At 42.1% G+C, this 26,399-nt stretch overlaps 1 protein-coding gene across 1 annotated transcript; it reads right to left on the bottom strand.

Annotated features, from left to right (window-relative positions):
- Positions 1–207: 207 nt before the first annotated feature.
- LOC125431297 (uncharacterized protein K02A2.6-like) lies at positions 208–22,278 on the bottom strand. Its single transcript, XM_048494063.1, is given in 4 exon segments — positions 208–1,045; positions 1,047–1,770; positions 1,773–2,165; positions 22,170–22,278. Coding segments are annotated over 4 exon segments (2,064 nt in total).
- Between the last annotated feature and the right edge of the window lie 4,121 nt (positions 22,279–26,399).

Here is a 26,399-nt window from a genome sequence, read left to right on the forward strand (position 1 = left end):
ACAACAAGCATAACAAACCTGCAGCTGCACTGAATACATACAAAATTGCTAACTGCCAATTACTGGCCCAACAGCTGCAGGCACTTACAGCCAATACATTACACCCCTTCCCCCTAACTCCATTGAGACCGTCTTAACTCCCGTTCTGGTTCCTGGTTCTGAGTTGGCTCCTGACCCTGCAACCCTATTGGGCTTTGCAATGCTTCCTCACTCTAAGTTGCATTCGGCATGGGTGCCACCCTTGGTTCCTCGATTACCTGGGACCCCTGATCTCCATCTTGCCCTACCCTGATCTCCATCTTGGGCCTCACTCCTTTTCTGCTCATCTCCCTGATCTACTGCTTCTGCTACTGTTGAGCCTGACACCCTTTTCCTCACTTGATCCACATGTCTGCGGATCACCCGCCCATCATCTACTACCACCTTATATGACAGTGGTCCTGTCGGCTGCCTCACTACTGCCGGAACCCAACAAGGGCCTGCTCCATAGTTCCTAATATATACAGTGTCATCCCTCTCAAATGTCCGAGGCGCTTTCAGCACTTGGTCCTCTTTCTTTGGTTGCTCATCAACTAAATCGGGATGCATCCGGTCCAACAACGTTGTAAGCCTCCGATTCATCAGCAGTTCTGCAGGACTTCTCCCTGTGGCTGTACACGGTGTTATGTGCTGCGTCAACAAAAAGTTTGCCAACCGACGATGCCAATACCCCTCTACTATTCGCTTCAAGGCATTCTTTGTTGTACATACCATCCTCTCTGCCTGTCCATTGGTGGCTGGGTGGAAAGGGGCTGAAGTAACCTGGCGAATAATGCCGTCTGCCAAAAATGCCCTAAATTCCTCAGACACAAATGATGCCCCATTATGTGATACCACAGTATATGGGAGACCATGGATTGTAAATAGCTTACGCAGTGCCCTGATCACTGTATGTGATGTCATTGACATTACTGGCACTACTTCTAACCATTTGGAATATGAATCCACTACAATAAGGAAAATCTGACCATAAAAGGGACCATACAAAATCAATGTCAGCAATAACCTTGACCCGCGGTTTTGTTGATTCCCACTGATGAATGGGGGCCTGTGATGGTGCAGGCCATGTAATCTGACACTCCCTGCATCTGGCCACCCATTCTTCTATTTCACTGTCAATCTTAGGCCACCAAACATAGCTATGGGCCAATGCCTTCATCCTCACTATCCCGTGGTGCCCCACATGTAAGGCCTCCAACACCCTAATTCTCAAGGTTGATGGAATCACCACCCTATTTCCCCACAGTAAACAACCCTTATGAACAGATATCTCATGCTGTCTTATTTCAAATGGTCTGAATTTTTCCTCTAGCTTTCCCAATGGCCAACCCCTCCATGCCCAGTCAAATACCAGAGCAATCACAGGGTCCTTAACTGACTTTTCGGCTATTTCTTCCACTTGCACTGGAGGCTCAGGTAATGATTCCAACATTAAAATCTCTAGAGGTGGGGAGTGGTCTTCCACCTCCCTTTGTCCTGGTAAGCGACTCAGCGCATCTACATGACTAATCTTCCTCCCTGGCTGATGCTGCAAGACATAATCATATGCATTCAGAAACATCACCCACCAAAGCATTCTGGGGGACAATATCTGTGGGGTCTGGTGCTCTGATGAAAATAATCCCAACAATGGTTTGTGATCTGTCACAATAACAAAAGGCCACCCATACACATAATCATGGAATTTCTTGACCCCAGCCACTATTGCCAATGCTTCCTTATCTATTTGTGGTAATTTCGCTCAGTTGTAGACAAAGTTCTAGAATAATACACAATTGGAGCTTCCCACAGATCCCCCAACTTGTGGCTCAACACTGCTCTCACTCCATACAGGGAGGCATCACACGTTAAGATTAGTGGCTTCCTTTTGTCAAAATGAACCAGTACACTTTCTGATGACAACAATTTTTTTATGTTCTGAAATGCTTCCTCATGCTGACTTGTCCACTGCCACACTGTCTGCTTATCTAATAAGCGATGCAGCAGCTCTGCTACAGTGGCCTTATGTTCCAAAAATGAATGATAGAAATTCAGCAGTCCCAAAAATGCCTGCAATTCCTGCTTTGACTGTGGCACTGGGGCATCCTCGATCGCCCTTACCTTCGCTGGCCCAACAGCTGCAGGCCCTTACAGCCAATACATTACAGTGTTGGTGCACCGGATGGCTGCAGACCTACAGGTGTTGCACTGGTGATTGCCAAAGGCCAAATGGTTCTGGTCCTGTTTGCTGGAATGGAGGTCATGACAGGATGCAGTTAATCAGGAAAGTTAATCAGGAAAAGTTAATCAAACAGGAGGACAGCTTGCCAGGCTGCAGCCCGAAGGGTATGGGATATGGGCAGTGAGGTTATCCTGCAGACTGAGATATCCCATGTGCCTGATGTAGTCCACCTTCCCGCGTGGGAAATGGACATTTGGTTCCACACCATAAGGCATGCTCTATTGCAGTGGCTAAGTGGCACGCAATAGGGTTCAGGAAGCTGTGGCAGGAGCTGCTAGTATCAGCTCAGCGGCGGTTTGGGGACATAGGAGCACATCCATATCAGGAAGTCAGAGCTTGCATGCAAGACCTTCCAAGGCTGGGGGTCTCAATAAGAGGTCTGGGGTAGTAGAGGACTCAATGGTGCAAGCTGCAGAGTCTCTGCTTGAGAGTTCGCTACCCCCAGCAAAAACAGGTATCACTAAATGGGTAAGCACCCAAGTGGCACCTAGTAACTTTCTATCCCAATCCCCATGGAGGACGGAGCCAGGTTCAGCACGATTGCTACCCAAAGGGCCTGGTTCAGCACGATTGCTGCCTGTATGCCAGGTTCAGCACGATAGGTGCCTGGTGGCCAGGATGTGTCCTTTATGCTCGTCCAGCTTCCTATGTTACTGATTAATAAATGGGCAGAGGCCAATTTCTATTCCAACAAAGAACGGTGACAGTGGTCAGTGGTAAGCAAACATCTGCACATCAGCACGCAAATCAAATTCACTGTAGAAGCATTGTATTGTAACGTGTGTGCATGAGAGAAATGATGAACTTCAAACAAACAGAATCAAACAACCTGTGCAGAATGTGGTCTTCAACACTTGTGTATTCTTTGATAATACAGGATGACACTGTATTTTTACAGTTTGAACTGGGTTAAGATCACCTTCTTTCTTCCCAGCAGAACAATTGTATGCAATGCAAAACTGTAACTGATGAAGCCTTTAATATACAATGATGTGCAAAGCTTAATTTGCTGCATATTATCTGCCTGTGCACCTGTTAAAAAATACAGGAGTTTTGCCTGGAAATAAAGATGACCCCAAACAAGAAAATTAAATGATGAAGCGAACTGAACCTCTGAATCTATATATGATTTTAGTGGGAAATGAAAAATACCAGTTATAAACTAGTCTTGTTCAGTTACTATTTTTCTATATCACAAGCAAACAGTATCTCCTACTAGTCCCAATGTCAGTCTCAGCCACTGAGTATATTTTAGTATTTCTACCTAGAACAAGATTTTTATTGTCCTGAAAGCCAAACACTCATGGGAGAGTGGCTGTTTCTTGTCTGGTGGACTCTCTGGGCTTGCCTTCTCTGAAGTCTTTAATGCCTAAGAGAACCAAAGTCTATGCCTGGAGCACATTTTTGAAATCTTTTTTTTAAAAAAAATCTTTTAGAATATACATCATGCAGAATATATTCCAATATAGTTTGAAGAAATTCAACCCACTTTCTGTTTTAGCTAATGCAACCTGTCCTAATTTTTCCTTATTTGAGACCACAATTGTACTCCACATTAACCAACTAATTACTCTGGAGTAACTAACCCTCCTACCTATGGTTGCCAGGCCTCCTTAGCAGTTGCTCATTAGTATCTGAGATGCCAGCCAGGGGCAAAAGGAGGGGGTGGCTTGCTTGATGGTACAACGCCAGAACGCTTACATCACTTCTAGTCAAAACTGGAAGTGACAAGCAGCTACTGCAGTACTTTAAAAAAAACTATAACTATTTTTATAAAAATAAAAACTAATTTTACAAAAACTCTATAGAGTTTTTGTAAAAATGCTACAGCAACTTTTTCTCCACCACTTATGTGGGGGAGTGGGAAATCAAAACCAGTTCTCCAGATTTGAGTCCGCTGGTCTTAACCACTATATCACTAGCTCTATAGCAGAATAGTTGGAAATTCACAAAGCAATTAGACAGCAATCAGAATCTAAGTATCTTTTTCTTTTTGCTTTTTAAATGAAGGAAAAATTAGATGAATCTTGAAGGTGTGTGTAAAGTGTCATCAAGTCACAATTTGCCTAAAATTTTCAAAGCAAGAGACTAACTGAAGTGGTTTGTCAGCGCTCACTTTTTCACATAGCCTGCCTGGTGATCTTGGTCTAGTCACAGTTCTCTCAAAATTCTCTCAGTCCCCCTATATCCTGGGGCAGGATAGGGAAGGTGATTGCAAGTAACTTTGAGATACCATACAATAGAGAAAACCAAAATATAAGAACCAGGAAGGGAAGGTGATTGCAAGTAACTTTGAGATACCATACAATAGAGAAAACCAAAATATAAGAACCAATTCTACTTTTTCTATGTTCACTCAACCTTGGGATCCTTAAAGCCAAGATCTTATGTTGTAGCAGATTTTATAATCAAGCTATCAGATCATCCATTTATGGATGTTTCTTGCAAGCTCAGGACAAAAATTATTTTAACAATACAAAATAAAAGTATATACTTCATCAAAACATTAGATACATCTCAGTTATTAAAAAGAAAAGAAAAGGATATAAGAAGACTGGGGAGAAGATATATTCTTTCTTTCTTTTCTTTCTTTCCACTTTCCAACATATCAAAGGGCAAATAGTGGATGGAACTTAGTATTTCTTTTCACAAACCTGTTTCTTGGTTTGCATCTGTAATCACCAAAGCCAAGAATGAGATCTATAGTATCACACTAAAGGAATGCTGCTTTTTCCACTAAAAATGAAACTAAAACATTTATATTCCTCCTTTCCTCCTATGAACTCAAGACATTCAATCATCAAACAAACAATCCTACACAAATAATGTCTTCTTACTATTTACTTGGGATAGGTATTCTATAAATCTGAACAGTCTTGGGAAATCTAGACTATCATAGTTCTAGTTAGGACCTCAGAAGCTTCCAGAGTCTGGTTTCCATCAGTCTTCCCACCAGCATGGCCAATTGGCCATGCTGACAGAGGCTGATGGGAATTGTAGTTCCTGAACATCTGGAGAGCCGCAGGTTCCCTACCCCTGTTCTAGCACATAGTGAAGATGTAACCGGTGATCCCGCAGAATTTATTAGAAATATGTGTGTGTGTATGTGTGTGTGTGTGTGTGTGTGTGTGTGTTAGTACTAATAAAGGATTTGTTTAGGCCTTTAAGTTTCTCCCCCATGAAGCCAATCCAAGCATCTGTTTGGAAGAATGCAATTGTTTAGATTTTTAAAGAAATAGACATAGAAATAAGGATATTACTCAAATAACTCTTGTCTTGTCTTTATTTTTGATATATGTATATATGTGTGTGTGTGTGTGTGTGTGTGTGTGTGTGTGTATAGAAATAAGGATATTACTCAAATAACTCTTGTCTTGTCTTTATTTTTGATATATGTATATATATGTGTGTGTGTGTATATATATATAATTCCCGAAGCCTAAAGAAAGCCCAAAATATTCTGAGAGATCCGTCTCATCCAGCACACTCTCTTTTTGAACTGTTACCATCTGGCAGATGATACAGGTCTATAAAAATTAGGACAAAGAGGCTTAGAGACAGCTTCTACTCTAGAGCTGTGACGATGCTGAACTTCGGGGCTTCGTGTTGATGTGTTTGGGGCTGTGTAGTGATGGGTGGAGGAAGGGGAAAGTGAGGATGGGGTATGAGTCTGGAATTGTGTGCATCGAGGAATGCTGCTGTAAATTTTCGTTGTGCGTGCACAATGACAATAAATGCTTATGCTTATGTATACCTTTAAATATGCTGTAGATTCCTTGGTATTACATTGATATTGCATTGCTTGTAATATTACCTTGCTTGAGACAGAGTTTTAGAAGTCAGCCAGGATATGTAACTGGACAACACCCTCCTGTCCCAAGGAACTAGCCTCAGGCAAGAAGGGGCAGCCTTTTCTTTTGGGACTTAATTCCATCAGCAAAAGCAAAAGACTGTCTTCCTCCTCTTTGTATTAGATTGTTTCTGTATTATGTGGCAGGGGACTGCCCCCTCCCTTGTTTGTATTATGGGGATGGGGACTGCCCCTTTTCCCCTCCAATTGGGTGAAAAACTGTATAAAAGGACTGGGCTTTGCTCTGTGCAGGGGGTCTGGCCTGAAAATAGCTTGAAATCACAATAAAGAATCTCTGCTCTAAAGGCAGCCTGCCTCTGCATTCGCTCATTGCCGCCAAAGCTGAAATCACTTTGAGATCACTATAAAAGTTACCAGGGCAGCCGGTAACAAAGAGAGATGTTCAAACAAGTTATTCCTCTCAGTGCCTCCACCTGCAGAGGTGAGGCAGATGGTGACCGTGGACAGGATGTTTTCTGTGGTGGCACCTCACCTTTGGTATGCTCTCCCTTTTTTAGATTCACGTGGTGCCTACCTTGCTTTAGCTGCCAGTACAAAACATTTTTTTAATTGAAACCTTTAACTAATGGGCTTCATTTGTTTAGTTGTTTTTATGACCTATTTCTGGCCTGACTCCTGTTTTATTTACATCATTTTAGGCTGCTCAGTGTTTGTTTTTATATCCCAGTTTGCATCTCATGGATCTTTTTTAAAATGAAAAGCTTACATTTTAAACTGTTTTAAGTGCCTTTTTTTGTTTTACTGGTAAGTGGACTCTAGTTGGTCTCTGGAAAGGTAATATATATACACTTTTAATATAAAAAAGCTCATGGACGCTGTCCCTACTATGGGGTGCCATAGGGCACAGGAACTAACTTGAGAACAAGGAACACAGGGTGAACACAGGGCACAGGAACAGGAACATGAACTAACTTGAGAACAAGACACTGCTCCACACAAAAGTGAGTTTCCCCAGAGACTTTGGGTCTCCATCTTGTGTGTCAAAAGATGGGGAGAAAAGGTTGGAAGTTGTACTTTTCTCATGGCCCAAGGTGTGCCTGGCAGAACAATGGGGTTACCTAATCTCCATTGTCTCACCCTAAAATGATTCAATCAGCACTCTGAGCTGGCCATTACTTATTCTAATTTGTGCTCATCCCAGCACTCATCTGCACCCATCACAGCCATTAATCAGAATTGAGGAGAATAGCCCAGGCATTCTTTTGCATCCTGACAACTCCTTGAGGTTCTCCTGTCTTATTGATTTAGAACCCTAGAAAAGCAATCAATTCTTTGGCTCTTTCTTTCCTGCCAGCTTGTCTCATTCTGCCTCATGATCCATTTATGAATATAAATATTGCTTTCGTGGTCATTCATAGTGTTGGATCCCTGTGCAGCCCCAGATGTTGCTGTGGGCTCCTTCCCCCCTCCTTTTAGCTGCTACTTTCATTGGACCCCTCTTCTACAAAACTGATAACTATCAGCCATAACAAAATCTTTCTCCTTTCTCTTATATGCCTTCTGTGCGCGCGTTCACTGCTTGAAAATATATTCCTTGTTTTTCATTATTTTATTAATACAATTCAATGGTTAATTTTACAATCACCTCATTTAAGAGATTCCTCATAAACACTATCCTCATGAACACATTAGAGATCTCAGTTACTCCCTCTCAATAAAATCTGTCTCCATGAGCTAATTCTCCTAAGTGGAGACACCTACTTAGGATAACACTTTCCCATAAGCACTGCTCCTAGTTCTGCTTGTTACAGCAACAGCTGTACTATGGAACACCAACTTATTTTACTGTCATTGGCCCAGGTACCAGAAGGGAGGGAATGAAGAAATGACTTGTATACAGAAAAGATTTCAAATTTCTTCTCCTTGCTGTTTTACTAATGTTGTGAGTAAAACCCATGATACTTTATTTTTATGTTGTATTCTGCATTCTTGTATCTTGGTGGGGGGAAGACACTACACAGTTTTTAACATTATATGTGTGTCTGTAAATTGGTATTCCATATATAATATTACGGTATATGTGTATCATACCATGAAAGATGCATGGTGTATGTATAAATATAATTACATTTTTTTAAAAAAAACTTAAAACATGCATGACACAATACAAATGAAATCTACAAAATCAACAGTGAAAAAAAGAGAGCAAAACTCTTGACAGAAATAATACATATGAGACAAAAACAAATAGGTAACAGTGGCTCATCCCTAATATTGAGGGATAGCCACACCATTTTTTTCCTGCAAATATTTGGGTTTTCTAATATACAGAATCTTAAACTGTGAGTTGTATGTACAACTGAATACCAAAAAACATAAAATCTGGAAGTTTATGAATTTACAAGAAGTATAAAATATTTAAACATAGGGTTATTATAATACATTTGAATACTTTTTTGGGTACAGTGGTCTGTGCATTTATGAAGTCCCATTGAATTCAATTTATTTAGTTAATTTATTTATAAAATGTTAATTAATTAATTATTGGTTCTTACAACCAATTAAATATGCAAAAAGATTGGCTGTTTATAGCTGGGCTGGGTTGGCGCAAAGCAGTATGTGCTCTGACTAAACAGTCAAGGTGCTGCAACATTATGAGAAAACCCAGCCATTGTTTGCTTTATTTGCAAGAGTACAGCAAAGAAATAGCCTCAGCAGTGTGCTGGTGAGCAGAATAATTCAAGCAAAAACTGACATTGCTTGAGGCCAAAATGCTGAAATATTCTTCAATAGAATTATAAGAACATTGGATGTATTTCGGAGATTGAATAAAGGTCATTTGGTCCATCAAGACACATCCTTTTTAGTAGTCTATTTCCCCAAAGGTGGTAACTAATTGTTTCTCAAATGACACTGATACTTTTTGCCTCAACAACTTTGCCTGCAGGCTATTCAGAACACTTATTATTCTACACATGAAAAGGTGCTTTCTGATATATGTGCAGAATTTATTTTTTAATTCCCATTTATGTTCCCTTGTCCTATAATCTATGGAGGAAAGGAAATTCCAGTTGACATTATCTATGGCAGTTAAGACTTTATCTGCTTCAGATAAGACAGCTCGACCCTGTCCTTAAAATTATACACTTAGATTTACACTTGCAGAACTGCATGCCAAATGGTTACAGGAGTCTTCCTTAAAGTGAAACCCAGTTTGGGGGGAGTGCTATGGAGGCTGGAGGTGGTGTGGTGAAGGAAGTGTTGTGCCAGTGCCAGAGGGGCTTCAGGTGGTGCAGGAGGGAGGGAAAAAACTTATGGGGCCCAAATTACCCCATAGCCTACACAAGCTTACACTTCACTTTTGTGTGGCAGAAGTCTGCAGTTCTGAGGGCCTGTGTTCCTGGGCTGCAATGCTCTTGGAAGCTGACAAACATTGGCTCCACCCCTGGGAATGCCCTGGCCTGGCTCGCCGTCCAAGTGAATGCCAGCACTGCTCTGCAGTGGCCCCAACTTCTGGGATTAGCTGCCACAGAGCTGAGTGGTCAGCCACTGGTGCCTTTGTACCCTCCAGTGGGGAGAATGTTCCTTGTGCTTGCAGATGGGGAAAATGCATCAGCAAAGTCCTCTGCTGCTTTCTCCTCATGTTTGCCCCTCCCTCAATCTAATATTGATTCTAGATTCTAAATAGAGCTGTTAGGGTCAAACTGTACAAGACATGGAAAATCCATCAGCGGGATCTTCCATTCTTCAACAGCCTCTTGCAGGTGTTTTGAATATCAGGAAGAAGGGCATGCTTATCCCATGTCATAGATCTAAGGACAAAAACAGACATGATGCTGGGAGATTCTTTGTAAGCAGAAGTTACTCAGGATGAAATTAGATTTGACCTGTAGCTGGGAAGAGGAATAAGAAGTCCTCTTTTGTTAAAATGCCAGGATTCTGGACCCCCCTCCCCCCCGAAATATTTGCTTTGTGCTAAATCTTCTCCATTTTAGTTGACAAGTAAAAAAATGAAAATGGCTAACTGTGATCTTTGCCTAGAAGTGTGGTTTTCTCAACTGTTTATTGTTGAATTTATTTTTTAAAATTGACTGTAGCTGTTTTAGCTTTGCATATTTCTATCTATTTTGTTACTATACAATGTATTTAAGGCTCAAACCATTTTTGATTTTTCAATGTCAGACCAGGTTCATCACACCTGTCCCAAGTTCCTTGCAGTGGCATGGGAACTGTGGGGAACTACTTTTTAAAGAGCTGCAGGAGTGGCTGAATGTATGTGCCTGCGGCTATGCCATCATTGGCTACTATGTGTTCCCATAAACTGCTGATACAGCAGATAATCGCTTCCCTCATGACAGTATGAAACTTTCTGTGTGTTTTTCTTTCTTTTTTTCCTTTTTACAATATCAAACATGGAAGATATAAGAGATACTTTTTAACTGTTTGAGATACACACTAAAAGTCAGGAATAATAGCTAGGGACGTACTGGCTGTCAAGAAAAGGTTTCCAGGTTAGATCATTGCAAATTCTTCATAATTTCTGCACTTTCAGAGGGAAACAAAGGCTTTCCTATAAATCCCCCATGCTTAGCCAAGGTCAGGACAAAATTCATAGTTTATCAGATATACAGTAGTGATGTGCTTCAGGCATTAATCAATTAACTAAAGAAAAGGCCATTAGCTTATTGTCACAATTTAGCAAAAATCAATATTATATGGTAATATTTGGTAATATATTCTTCAGTTCTGTTCATTATTTGGGCCCCCTGTTATCCACTTTAGAGGTCAAAGGGGAGGGGTGAGCAGATAATGCAACTGACATGGAAGCTTGTAATCACCACAAATTCTCATTTTGTCCCTAAGTTTTAGTACACCTATTACAGCTTAGTCCACTGTATCTGTGTAAATCATTCTAGGTCCTAGGACTTCTTCAACAAGATGCTGAAGCTCTTTCTTAATTTTTTTTTTACAGATGCTATAAATTTCTAACTTGTATGCAAATTGGAGTGACTGCTTGATCTGGATGAAATGACAGAGGCTTCCCATTAAAAGCACCCAAAACTTCATAAGTCACTTTGGGAGATTTATTGACAGCCTACTGAGGCTGGCTGGTGCTGAGGGTATGGAGGCCTTGGATACTGATTCCCAGTGGTGAGAACCAATTTTTTCCAACAGGCTTTTATGGTGCTTTCTTACAGTGATGAGTGGAAGCTTATCTTGGAAGGAACCATACTCTAAACCCACACTGCAACTCCACAGCAGGTAGACTGTCTGCTCATTGCAAATGCAGAAAACACATAATTGATGAGTACAAACATCACAGTTTCTACAGGTTTTATGCCTCTGACCTTCTGAATGTGATACAGCTCCTCAGGTCCACTGGGGAGATCATATAAAGCCAGGTGGTGTGATTATTATGGCTCCATAGTTTTAAACAAGCAGATTTTGAATGACATACTTGCTCACAGTGTCCCATCTTGCAGAATCTGTATTTTGCATCATTGAATCTGCAAGCAGATCCAATGATGCAGTCCTCAGCATCCTGAGCAGGGAATGTTTTGCTTGCAGGGGTTTTTTTTGTAGATATGATGGAAAATATATCACTTGAGCGTTGTTGACCCTGTTGCCAAGAGTTTTCTACCTGCTTGCTATGGATAGCATTTATATTAGAGGTGTTCTACTTAATTTCCATGACACAAAATGAAGCAGTCTCACTAGCAATACCTTTTCTTGGGCTATTGAAAAAGGAAAATTTGACTGTAACAAGAGTTGTCAATTGAACACTTCATCATAAACCCCACACACTCAACAAACCCTCAACATGTCCTCCAACAAATTCCCCAAGGTGCATTGTAAAGAGAGATGCAGCAGCTCTGCAATTTAAGCAGCAAGGCCTTCAGATGGTTGTTGGTCCCTTTTGTGAAATTTAAATATCTGCACAATTAAAGATGGTGTGGGTAAGAAATGGGTCTTTAATAGCCCCACAAGTTTATCAAATAATTTAGTCTGAGGGGAATCAGGTGCAGTGAGTGTTCCTATCATGGCAAATGTCTGAGTCCCACCGACAGTCAAAGGTACAGCTTGCTTTAATTCAGGTTTTTCTAACTTGTTTGCTTGACAATAAAAGGAAAGTCAGAATGAAACTCAAGAAACTGGCTTGCTAACATCAAATTCTTCAATATTTCCATAATTTTTGAGCATTAAATCTACTCTAGTTCATGCACTGGTGTTGTTCAGTCTGCTACCAGCAGCACTTTGGGACAGAGTTACTGTCAGTATCAGCAGTTACTGTCAGTATCAGCAATCAATCCCATCCTCAGTGCCGCAAGAAGTGCTATATTTGATAATAATAATAAGCATAACTAGTTATCATGAAAGGAAGCCTGGGAGAGCCGATGCTTGTTTCAGTAAAGACCTGGGTCCTTTTCTCCAATAACTCCAACCAGCTGAGTTCTCAACGATTTATTGTAAAAGTTCAAAGCAAAGAAGTAAAACATAAATGCAGTTAGAGATTGCTCAGCTCAATACAGTCTTATTTGGAAGTTCTCTGTCCCCATTCCAGGAACCCATGGTCCAGAGAGCCTTCTCTGACCATGTCTCAAGATGGAATCCAAAAACCTTTGTTTTCCCCTTCTCAGGAAAACTCTGTTCAGGCCACGAGGTAACTTAGGCCTTTGAAGTTCCATCCTGGCACCTTTGCATAGGATCAAAGACCCAAGATGCTTTTCACAGTCATGTGTGATTTCCCTCTGCTCTAGCGATAGCATCATTCCGTGACACTAGTTTGCTCCAAAAACAACCAACAATAGAGAACGAGAACTCCTACCCACTTCAGCCACTCTCCCAAAATTACAGTGCCTGAAGAGGTCTAAACAATCCAAAATAAAGGGAGCAATTTCCTCCTCACATAGATAATAGTTTCATTTTCACAACTGTTTAAACTACAGAGAAGAGTCTATGGAAGATGCCAAAGCAGGGTCTTCACAGGCTTCACTCATCACCATCCTTTGTCATGCACTGGCACAGTGGACATGCTGATGTTCCCTAGTCTTGCCTGCAGGCCACCAAAAAAACCCCTCACCCTTTATCTCCCCCTTGCTGAGGAAGGGATAGGATGACATTTATTGGCTTTTGAGTCCTCAGTTCCAATTGCCTTCCAAGGTGAACGCAGCAATAAAATAGTGGATGTTCCTCTATAAATTCAGAGATCTTTGTACCTTGCTATGGCTTGAAAGCATGAAGTGACTGAATACTGTGACTACAATGTCATTTTCACTTTCTTTTACACTATTAGTGCTGTAACAGCTATGATTTCTACTGTTAAGAGATGGAATTGTAGAATTAAAAGTTGTTTTGTATTTTTATTACTTTTTGTGTGGGTGTTGATATCATACATTCTGTTTTTCCCACCTCAGTGTAACAGGAAACAGAAAACAAGAGATAGTGACTCTAAAGCTATGCAATGCACAGGAGATATCATGATTAGCTATGATCTTTATCTTGGCATGAAACTGAATGACAGAGTTGTTTATAGATTTCTTGACCTTTTAAACTGGTCAAAGAAACTAAAGTGGCCTGAAGGATGATCTATGATCATCATGCTTGTTGTCTACAAGGTTCTACTGCATGTCTGACATGGTTGCTAATTCAAAAACTCAGGCAGTCCGATGCAGAGCCCTGGATAGCCAAGAATGGTGCTGCTGAAATGCTGCAAAAAATTGGCTACTGCCTCAGACAGTTGGGGTAGAGCCATGGGCCACTGGCCAAGGCAGTCTTTGCTGTCTTTGGTTCCACTCTTTCCTGACTTTCTCTCCCACTCTCCCTTATTGCATGATGTTGATCTGCTGTTTATGCTTTTTGCAAGAATTCTTCTGTCAAAGCTTGGTTGGGCATTAGGATGGATTCTTTAGGAGATGGAGCCTGAATGCTAGCCTCCCGATTGTTGGAGGGAAGCATAAATGTCCTTGGGGGTGTGGTGGGCTTTGATGCCACATGTTCAGGTAGCTGCAGCTGGTTGACCAATACCCCCCAGTAGAAAGTGGGGTTCCACTTAGAGGCCAGTGCCCAAATTACTTCCATGTGTTTCTTAGTCCTTATTTTTCCTCTGCAGGTGGGATGGGGAAAAGGTATTGCATCAGGTTAGCAGGTGAGCTGCCCAATGCCGGAATCCATCCCTATACTGCGTTTTTGCTCCTTATGCCTGTATTCAATAAACAAGCTGTGGCCAGTCATTTTTACCAAGCAAAACTGTTGTCATGCGTGTTCTTTGCTCCAAGCCACCCCTCCCCTTTTCCTTCTCAAACCAGCAATACATATTTACACTTTCTACATACATAAACACTGTGGCATCTGTGGCAAATGCACACTGAAGAACAGGACCAGTATACTTGGTCAAAAGTTGTGAGCAGGGTCAGTACACACACTCCCAAACCCATGTTGGGCCTGTTCACCAAATGTACATGGCTACTGTCAGGACTAATTAAAATCAGGATGCACAAATTCACAAACCAACATGTATATATGGTATTATATGATCACATAATAAAATAAACTCCATTTTGATGCAATTGACTAAATATTTAACTTAAAAAAGCTAATTCCTCAAATGTGAATTTAAATATCTATACTTTCTAATTTATTGTTTTCACTTCTGACTGTTGTCAAGTTTGTTAAATGTTATTGTATCTAAAATGGATCATTTGAGGCTAATGTGTGTGGCCTATACAAGTGCATAATTGAATGTTAATGATGAATTATCATACCTGTTCACTTGTAGGAATATGAAACCCAAATGTAGGTTCCTTTTTGCCTAAAATCATTTCTGCAGGCTGGAGTTTTGCTTTGTTTTTTCTTACTAAGTAGTAATACGTTGATATAGAGACAGAAAGAGGAGGAAAAATGCACTTTCATTAGGAATATGTTCATTAACCCTTCTATAATTGCTTATACTTCTTTAAGGATACAAATATAAACATATCTGTTTAAACCGAGGCATGCAGTTTATCCAAGCACACCTCTACCACTAAGCGGGAATACATTTCTAAAGCAAATTGTTAACATTGTTAAATTGCATGTTGGCTTCATATTGCCTCCCACAACCACTGACATATCAGTTGCTGACCTTTAATTCCACTAACTCCATCCTTTTACAGAAAACACATTTAACAGCTGTGAAAACAAACAGGGCATATTTGGCAAAAGTAGGAGCCAGATGCCAAAGTTTGAAATGTGTTTTCCAGCAGCAGCATCTGGAGCTCTTGCTAACTCTTCAGTGTCACCTCAGTTGGCTTCTTGACTGTTCTAGCTGGCAACAGAGATGCATCTGGAGTTGTTTTTATGGCCATGCAGCTGTGGGCTGTCTTGGCTATTCATCCTCAAATCCTGCATTCTATTCTAACTCTTCTTTACTTTAAAATAGTATTCTGAGTAATGCAATAGATCACTATGCCTGGTTATTCTTCTAATCATTATTATTCTAATCATTTATAAATACAGCATGATATGACAGTGGGGATTGTATGTTTCTTTTGCGGGGGGTTAAGCAGAATGAGAGTTTATGGACAACTTTAAATGTTTGGAAACTGGACGTGTGTTAGATATGTTGCAGAAACCATAGTACTTTGCAGAAATTCCAAAGATGTGGTAATTAATTTTTTCCCCAAAACTTAATCTATGACACTCATTTAAAAAATAAGATCAACAACCAACATTCATTGGAATGTATGGGTAGATCCACCTCAAGTTATAAAACCTCATGCATGATACCTGGTCAAGTAGTTATAAAATCCAGTTGGTGACTTGTATTCTCTTTTGTCAGTGGCCATTCAGAGAAAGAATTAGGGGAGCTATGTGCAAATGCAGAAACTACATGGAAAGCTACAGGAATTAATAATATTGGCATATGAAACTGCTCTCTTAGATTTAAAACATTTCTATAGAACAGGCTGTTCTGTTGGTTGGTGACCAGCCTTGGCACCATCAACGCATGTGGGGAACTTTAAAGTGAACCAGACTGTAAAGAAATGCAGTTGGCATCAGTTGCCGTTCTCCGACAGCATTTATTCAAACCGCTGTGATGGAATGAATGAATGTCGATGGACAAATAAAATCCACTAGTAGGGGAAATCCATGTTAACCTTGATTCATATTAGTTTCTTAAGGTTTCAATTACTATTTTGTTGTGACATTCTAAAAAAAACACTTTCTTAGGAGTAAGCCCTGCTGAGTAGTTAATTAACAGCACAGTCCAGATCACCATGGCAAGAGGAGTTGGCTTGGTGAAGACAGTACCACGTCACCTCCAAAGGGCTTTCTGGAGGAACAGGGAGGGAGAAAAAAGCAAAAAAAACCCCACCCCCCTCCATGAGGCCCAATGAGCTTTGACCACCCAAAGGGTGATATAAATCCAGGGCTGGGGCCATGGTGAAACTACATACAAATGTGGGGTAGAAGCCGACTAATGTTGGCTCCACCCTAGAAATGCTCCAGCCTGCTCCTTCACTTGCTGGCATCCATTTTGGATGCCAGTGCAACTCCATAGCAGCCTAGACTTCCAGACTCATCTGTTATAGCGCTGGTGGGTGGCTGACCACTTGCGTATTTGCCCCCTGTGCCAGTGGGACTGCCCCTTACATGGTAAGGGAACAAATGAATCAGTTCAGCTCTGTGTCACTCCCTGTGTGTGTTCGCCCCCCCCCCCATCATATAGATGGGGCTGTAAACCTGTTTAGGATTGTACTGTAAGAAGGTTCCTAGCTCAGTGGAAATTTGGAGCCATACCAGATTTCAAGGGCAGGTTAATCTCATGCCCTCCACCCCTTCAGTTAAAGCATGTACTTGGTATTCATATTTCAGATCTTTGAACCCAGTAAACAGCCTATAAAAACAAATGACTAAATATACAGATGCTCCTTGACCTTGGGCTAATACATAGGGAATATGTTGGTAGCCCGCATTTTCTCTTAATCTTATCTCTACATGGCTACTCATATGTGAGGAGAAAGTGACAGCAGGTGGGTTCCAGCATAAAAATTCCACTTGAGCTCTTATACAAATGGAATCACAAAGTAAATAAATTCAGATAGCTACTTGCATTGTCAAAAGTTTTGAAGCCATATTTGTGTTTCTGCTTGTACAAGGTCTTATGCCAGCATTTTCAGGGATCAATGATATTTACAGCTTTATTTGCTGCACAAGGTCTTGCATAAGCAACAGCAGAAGAGTTTGGATTTATACCCTGCCTTTCTTTTCTGTAAGCAGTGTCAATGCAGTTTGCAAACCCCTTTTCCGTTCCTCTCCCCACAACTGACACCTTGTGAAATAGGTGCGGCTGAGAGAATTCAAAAGAACTGTGACTAGTCTAGCGTCACCCAGCAAACTTCATGTGGAGGAGCAGGGGGGAAAATCCAGTTCACTAGATAAAGTCCACCACTCAAGTGGAAGAGTGGAGAACCAAACCTGGTTCTCCAGATTAGAATCCATGTGTTCTTAACCACATGTTGGCTCTCTACATGAACTGCATTAAACCCATTTAGCTTTCTGCTTGCACCTCACTAGTGTGTGGTGGCACTTAAATATTTAATTAAGATTCATGTGACAGGTTTAACTACTCATAATGGTTTATTCTTCTTCACTTCCAGCTTTTGGCATTTTGTTTCATTCTCACCCACATATTGTCAAGTGCCATAGAAAGTTTTCAAAAAAAATGATAACTATTGATTAACAAATACTGATGGCATTGATAGCTGCTATGTTCTCACTGGAAAAAGAAGAGCTCATTCTTATTGTCTTGATGAATGTATCCTGTTTGTCTTTGTATAAACCATGTTGTAAGAAGCTGAATGCATACTTTGAGGTTCAACATCAACACATGCTTATCTATTAATGCACTAGCACATGAAGCCACATTGGGTAGCCCCACCCACTCTATTTCCTAAAGGGAAAATACATGGAAGGTTAAACCTCTTCTTTCTGTTTTTCTGTCGCCTGAAGTGTCAACGCTCATCACAATGGGAACATCACCTTTCTCTGGTTGCTTTTAAAGCCTTCACAATAGATTTAGATTGGCTCCACCCCCTCTCTCTCCGCAGTTATTTTTTCTCCTGGAGTGAAATAGTATCTTCTTTCTGTTCTGTTTTTTTAAAAATTGGTTTCATTAATACACCATTAAAATTGATTAAATGATAAAGTTTACTGCAGGCTGAGAGGCTTACATGCAGATACTAAATATATACATAAATTATTCCTAACAATATCTGTATCCAAAAAAATGACAAGGGATATTAACTTACCTTACATTTCTATTTATCAGTAATAAATAATATGTTTTTGGGAGACGGCACCCATGTTGTCATGGTGTATTCAGCACTGCTATATCTCTTCTCATTAGTCAGTATTTCAAAGTGCAAGGTTCAGAGATTTTTAAACAATTGAAGTTAACCTTATAAAGGACAAAAGAAGTTGGCATATAGCAGATCCTAAAGGGCATGCAGAAGCTCCTTTTCAAGGTTCTTAGACAGAGGTTTGGATTATTAGTGTTCTCTGTGGCTCAATGCTAACTTACCAACAAACTGAATCAATTCAGTCTGTTGTCGAAGGCTTTCATGGCCAGATTCAACTGGGTCTGGTTGGTTTTCTGGACTGTGTGGCCGTGGTCTGGTGAATCCACCAGACCACGGCCACACAGCCTGGAAAACCCACCAGAACCAGTTAAATCAATTCAAATTGACTTCAACTACAGATTACTCCCCTATGTATAATATATTTAGATATAATTAGAATGCCTGTAACAATATAATTTGAAATATCTATCCAATGTGAAATCAGTTTTCTGAGCTTCTTTTGTTTTAGTTTCTCTGATTCTGTTACTGTCCTCTCATGGCTAGCTGAAGCCTACATGATCTACCAAACTGTATCAGCTGCATTGAAAAGCTGCTTGAAATTTCATCATGTCAATCTTCCACAAAACATGCCAGAGAACCAAAGAGATGAAGTGTTGTGTGGTTTCCAGGGTGTATAGCTGTGTTTGAGTAGCATTCTCTCCTGACTTTTCACCTGCATCTGTGGCTGGCATCTTCAGATGATCTGATGGTAGTAAGGAAAGTGGAGTATATATATCTGTGGAATGTCCAGGGTGGGCATTCCACAGGACATTTCTCCCACCCTGGACATTCCACAGGTATATATACTCTACTTGCTTTACTACCATCAGATCCTCTGAAGATGCCAGCCACAGATGCAAGCAAAGTGTCAGAAGAGAATGCTACTAGAACACAGCCAAACAGCCCGAAAACCACACAACACCCCAGTGATTCTGGCTGTGAAAGCCTTCGACAATACATTGAACAAAAGTGATATTTTTTGTAGGATATGGGTGTTAGTGTTAATGGTAGAAACCACCAAATAAAATATATGCAAAAAAAAGATAACAGAGTTTCATTGAAGTAGTTATCATAGTCTGCAAGATATTGTTTGTTTTTCCAGACACTATTGTTTTAAATTGTTTCTTGGATAGTCATTCTAGTTTTGGGACTTCAGTCAGCATACCTACTCACATATGAACGTACTTGAACACTCCAGTAATCTTCAAAAAATGTGTCTTTCAGGGCCTCAGCTAGCTGAAGCTAGACTAAAAAAAGGCCGTTCTTAGTTATGGCATCAAACGTTGGAACTCCCTCCCAATGCATCGAGATTTGTCTGTCTTCCTCTGAGATTGTTTTCTGCCAGGGGGTGAAGACTTTTGTTTTGTTTTTGCCCCCGTCTTAACTCTTATTAGCTCTCTTCCCTGCTTGTGTGTTTTCATGTTTTATTTGTTTTAAATGTTTATACACACACACTTAAGAGTCAGCGAAGTGTAGTGGTTAAGAGCTCTAATTTGGAGAACTGGGTGCAATTCTCCACTCCTCCACATTAAGCTTGTTGGGTGATCTTCAGCTAGTCACCATTTTCTAGAACTCTTTCAGACCACACAGTACGAAGCAATGGCAAACCACCTCTGAATGTCTGTTGTCTTGAAAACCCTGTGGGGTTGCCATAGAACTCCTGTGACTGAATGACATGAACATATATACCCATGCATACTTTTTAATATTTATTTTTTTTAATGTTTGTTGCCTTGGGAACCCTGAACTGAGTGGAAAAGTGGCACACAAATGTTTTAAATAAAGAAATAAATTCTTGAAATCAGCAGCAGCAGCCTCTCCCAAAGTTATACCATGACTATCTAATATACACATACCATGAACTCTGAGCATTTTTGGCTGGGCTTTTTGAGGGGTGAAATCTTTTTAGAACAGAAAATTTTAATCATGTCACTGTATGGGCATATACATGTCAAAGAGAAAAGCATTGTAATAATGACTATAATACTTTAAACATCCCAGTTAGATTAGTTGGAACATCTTAAGTTATAATGAGATAGCTGTTTGCAAATAGGAATCTTTCAAATGTGAAAGATTAAATGGTTAAGAAACAAATGCTAAGAAATGCAAATAAGAACAGCAGATGGGGAGGATGTGAATCCACTCATATTTAAGTAGCTGAGACCAATTAGAAAAGTATCAATGAAAGTGTGCAACAGCAATCCTAAAATGGAAAGCAAAAATTCTAATAAAATGTCATGGTTGACAGCATCTAAGGCCTATAGAATGTCAAGAAGCAGCAAGTGTACAATGTTACATCCTTAATAAGCAATTTATTAGCAATTCAAGCCAGAAGTTTTGTGGTTTGGAATCCAGATTGAAATCAACATGGAATGGAAAACAGTTGGACATTCCCATTAATTTCTACAGATACCACATGTGCAGGTAGTTTCTGCACAGATAATAATTGGCAACTGACTACAAATGATGCATCATTACATCCTTAAGTTTTTTTTTCCAGAAAAGTAAAGTGACATTGTATATATGAAGGTAAAGTACAGCTGGAGGACACAATATATTAAAATGAATATCAGTGTGTAGACCAATTGCACCTACTATTTCACAAAATGGGTGATGAACCTGATAAACTAGTAGGCAAAAAATACAGATGGTAATGATGTTTAGTATCAGATGCTGTTATTTCAATCATTTGGAAGGGCAATCCTATGCAGTTACTCCAGTCTAACTATTGATGACAGTGGGCACTATAGGATTTTCAGGCAACCAGTGGGAGACCAGGAGGGATGAGGATTTGGCAGCATGGCATCTGCGGTATTTGTCAATTCCTAGAGAGAACTGATGCTGCGTGCAGATCTGCAGATGTTTGCTCTATTGACCACTGACACAATTCTTAGTTGGAATAGAATTTGGCCACAGCCCGTTTATTAATAACAACCTGAAAAGCTGGGCGAGCATAAGGGGCACATCCTGGACAACATGCAGCGAATGCTGAACCTGGCATAAAGGCAGCAACTACTGAACCCCGGGCCCATTGAGCAGCAATCGCTGAACCCTGCACCGTCCCCCCCAAGGGGATAGGGACAGAAATTTACTACATGCCACTTGAGCGCATACCCAATTAGTGACACCCCTTCGTGCCAGGAGTAGCAAGCTCTCAAGCAGAACCCCCAAGGCTTGTGTCATCGAGCCCTCCACTACCCCCAGACCTCTTATTGAGGCCCTCAACCACGGGAAGGTCCAGCATACAAGCTCTGCCTTCCTGATATGGATGTGCTAGTATGTCCCAAACCGCCACTGAGCTGTTACCAACAGCTTCCACCCAAAGCCTGGAGCCACTATCCTATTGTGTGCTGCTTAGCCACTCCAATAGAGCATGAAGCTAAATGTCACACTCTTGTGGCATGAAGCCAAATGTCATGCCTTATGGCATGAAGCCAAATGTCCATCTCCCATTCAGACAAGTGGACTCTGTCAGGGCAAAAATGAGCCTCTTGCACATGGGATATCTCCATCTATGGGATAACCTCACTGCCCATATCCCATACCACGCATGTTGTGGCCTGACAAGCTTTCCGCCTGGCCCTGTTAACTTTTCCAGGGTTAAGTGCATTTCGTCATGCCCTCAGTTCCAGCAAACAGGACCAAAACCATCTGGCCCTCGGCAGCTGCCAAAGCAGCACATGCAGGTCCTCAGCCATTTGATGTGCCAGCACCACACCCTTCTGAGCTGGAATGTCAATTTCATCCAGCTGGAGCACCACACCATGAAGAGGACCAAAGCAAAGCATCGACTCATGAGATGTAGGCAGCAGGGTGTCCCAGACCATGCCCCGATGTCCCAACCAATGTCAGTGACATTGAAAATCCCTGACATTGGTGGATATTGTCACAATATTATCCAAGCCAAGGTTCATGCCCCATCTGGAACTTATAGCATACCAACCGGCCCAGTGCACGATGCTGTGTCCAACCTGCCATACACAGGTGTAAGGAATTCCATAGAAGCAGAAATAAAAGGCTCTTTGGTGAAAAAGACCGTTTATTCAGACATCTTAGAAAGCTCAAGTACACGCAGTGGCAGGAATGACACTTCCCGCCAGAAGCACAGGTTATAACTCTATTCATCCCATCCCCCTTCCCACCCAGCACCCATGGGAGCGGAGACCTCATCTCAGCGCCAGAGACCGGGGTCTCGCCCGATGAAAGCTGGCCCATCGCCGGGCCGTGGAATGCACTCAAGGTTACTTTACCAGCAACATTGAAACCCTTACACTCTGCCTCGCTCAGAAGACCCTCCCCAGGTTTATCTTGAAGTACAGCGGTGAAGCAGAAATAAGGGTAGGAAGCGTCAATGCATATTTTTGAATAAACCCATTGAGTTATACCCAGAGGAATATCCCACCCAAGAGACTAAATATTGCAAGCGTTCGCGGTCATGAGAGTCAGGATGAAGCGTCAATTTAAAGTAGTGCTTGTGGCCATCAATAATGATGATTAGAGACCCTCTCGGTGAGTGCATTACTTAGCGGAGCATCGAGGCCAGGGAGCTATCCTTGAGCAAACTGGAATGGAGACAGGATGAATGTTACTAAGAGTTAAGAGCCAAATCAATGCGAGACGTATCATTAATCCTTTTAGTAATCTGAAAAGGTCCACCAGATCTTTTGCCAAGTTTGGAAAATTTATGCACTCTCTAGAGATTTTTAGTGAACAAATACACTGGCCCACATGAGAGGAAATCCGGCCGGTGTTTATCCGCTTACAGCTTTTTTAGAGTCCTTAGCCTGTTGTAGGCGGTCTGGACGATTTCCACCCTCGGCTAGGGATGAAATCCATTATTGAAACTCTGGAGGGTCAAAGCTGTCGCGGGTAGTTTAGCCTTGCTTGGCCGGGAAGGAGCGACCGAACACAATAATTTCAAAGGGGTTTTGTACTGCTATGAACGCGTGTTATTAAGTACTCATGTGAATGAGCTCGCACCAATTGTCCTGGTGGTAGTTGGTGTAACAAGCGTAAATACTGCTCTAGGGTTCTGTTAGTTCTCTCGTCTCACCGTCACTTTGAGCGTGGTAGAGTACCGGTGACCCCTAACAACCCCAAAAGCGCCTTCAGAACTTTGAAATGGTGGGGAACGTGATGGAACCACCTTAGCGAAGGAAGGAATGTAGAGCGGTAAATGTTGAATGAACAGCCGGTATAACAGGAAGCCCGGAGGGATGGGAAGCACCGCGAATAAAATGGGCTTGTTTAGAAAATAAGTCACCACCACCCACAAAACCGTGTTGCCATGACTGTCGGGCAAATCTGTAATAAAATCCATGGAGATGACTTCCCAAGGGCGGGAGGCCACGGAGGAAGGTTTCAACAGCCAGCCAAGGAGGGCTTTCCCGGAATGGTTTGGCTTCTGCACAAACCGAACAACCTTTAATATCGCCTCAATGTCATAGCATTGCAGCGCCACAGAACGGCCAGTAGGGCTAAGAAGTACAGGAGTCTTCAAAGCAGAAAATGTCAACCCGAGGCGGGCATCGTGGCAGGCTTCCAGAACCTGCTGGAGGGAGGCACGTACCAACATTCCCCCCCTCCGTAAACTCCGTCTCAAAGCAATTGGGAGTCCTTTCCTCCGCTGGAGGCTCGTGCAACCCGCCTCCTCGAGTTCCACTTGGGAAAGGGGAGGCGAGACTTAGGAATGGCGGTGGAGGAGGAGGGTGGGCGTTTGAGATGCGGGTGACAGCCAGCCCCAACTGGGAGGAAAGGGTAGTCGCGTGGAATGTCGTAAAGACAGCTCCACCCCCCCTCCCGGGTAGGCATGAGCGTATCAATGACCAGTTTATTGGTTTCCGGGGAAAAAATGGACTGTAAAGCGAGAAAAGCCATTGGAGTTGTTTTGCGGACATCTTGAGGGGGGGTGGAAAGAAATGACCCAGGTTTTGTGATCGACCAAACCTGAAAGGGGTGTTTAGCCCCTCCAATGATGGCCAAGTGGAGAGTGCTACTTTGATGGCTGCAGTCTCTTTATCCCTACAGTCCAGTTGAGTTCAGCACCGAAGAATTTCTTAAGATAAAATAAGCACCGGAACCAATACCATCTTTATTTTCTGCAACAGGGCTGCCCCAAGTGCTTTGTCGAGACATCCATGAACCACAAGCGGAGATCTAGGTCCAGGGTGCTTTAAGATAGGTTGATTGGTAAAAGCAGACTTTAAAGTTGAAAGGCTGTTTGACCTCTTCAGACCAGGAAAGGGGCGGGCTTGGCGGACAGTGGATCTTTACCCTTGAGTCGTAAAGAGGTCTGTGAGAGGAGAGTCAGTTCATGGTGGGAGTTATAAAGTCCACGATAGAAATTAATAAAACCAAGAAAAGATTGAGTTCTTCTGCGGTTGGTGGGGAGCCAGGCAAATTTGGAGGACAGCGTCAATTTGCTTAGGATCCATTTCAAGCCCTCGGGCGTGAGATCCAGTGCTTAAAATAGTCCAATGGAAGTCTGGGTAAGCAACATTTTGGATAGTTGCTTAAAGAGAGAGTTGTCGAGGCAAAGCGTTTCCAAATGCCTCCCGAACCAATGTTTCCATGCTCTTCTGGTTTGTGAATAAATTAAAGCGTCATCCTAAGTATACCACAACTCCTTGTACAATAAATCATAGGAGAACTACGTTGATAAGAATACCAAAGCTCCGGGGGCCCGCCAGCGAGATGGCATTATCAAGTATTCAAACTGTCAAACTTTGTGTTAAAACGCAGTCAAGTGTTCATAGCCTTCAGCAATTCTGACCTGTAGTAAGCTTCTCTCAAAGTCCAAGAGATTTAGTAAAATCAGCCCTTTGCCGGAGTCGTCTAAAGGTCCTTGATCAAAGGCAAAGGGTATTTATTGGACAGGGAGACTGCATTGAGACCTCGATAATCTGTGCAAAGCCGTAAAGATTATACTTTTTTTTTTTTCACAAACAAAGCGGGAGCAAGCGTGTGTGTGTTTGGTAGCCGCCCGTATGAACCCGCTGGCGAGGTTCTTGTCAAAGTACGAAGTTCCTTCTCCTCATTGGGACTCATCACGGTGAATTCTACCCTTTGGGCGAGTTCGCCCCTGGTTGTATAGCGATTTTGCAGTCAGTGTCTCTATGGGGTGGCAACTGATGCATTCTTGCTCTGAAAAAACTCTGGCTAGATCATGAGTGCGCGGTGGGATGCCAACAGAATGGGAACAATGGCTGATGAAGCCAGGGAGGGTGTGTCCAGGAGAAGTTGGGTTTCCCCAATTCATGTTACACTTGAGGAGGGTCCAGTGAATTCTAGGATCCGTTCTTTCCAAAATGAACTTTGGTTCATGTAGTAATAACCATGGCATGCCCAAAACTATGGAGTGTTTGGCCACTGGCCAAAATAAAACTAATTTTTCTCCCAATGGTGGTACTAGCGGAGGAGGAGCAGTTTGTATTTTGGAACTGGGCGGTCCTTAAGTTCGAGGGAGCTGCCGTCCATTTCTAAGGTGAATGGAATATGAGCTTAACAGCAGGAATTTGATCAGACCTAGCTCCTCTGCCACCTGGGGGGCCGCATTAAGCAATGGGAGCAGCCAGAATCCACAAAGAGGCCACGAGAGCTATAATCACGGAGTGTGTTTTGTGAGGGTTGTGAAAGCGGCGGACAGTAATGGGGCGCTGCCTTCACTTTCACCCGCGGCGTCAGGAGTGGGGACCCATGTCCATGAAGAGGGCTGAAGAAAGGCAAACAGCTGCTTCCCCCTCCTCTGGAGTAAGCAACCGATGGCAGCTTTAGGCAGTGAGCCGTCGGAGGTGGCTGATCTGCGTGAGTGAAAGCCGGCAGATGGAGTCGCGGCGTAGCTGGGCGGTTAGTTTTTTGTTTCTTGGGACAGTTGAAGCGGCCTAGATGACCTGGCCCTCAGCGGTAAAGAGCACAATCCCAGTCGACGATGGCATTCAGGAAATTAATG

This window comes from Sphaerodactylus townsendi, linkage group LG04 (assembly GCF_021028975.2).
Source record: "Sphaerodactylus townsendi isolate TG3544 linkage group LG04, MPM_Stown_v2.3, whole genome shotgun sequence".
NCBI lineage: Eukaryota > Metazoa > Chordata > Lepidosauria > Squamata > Sphaerodactylidae > Sphaerodactylus > Sphaerodactylus townsendi.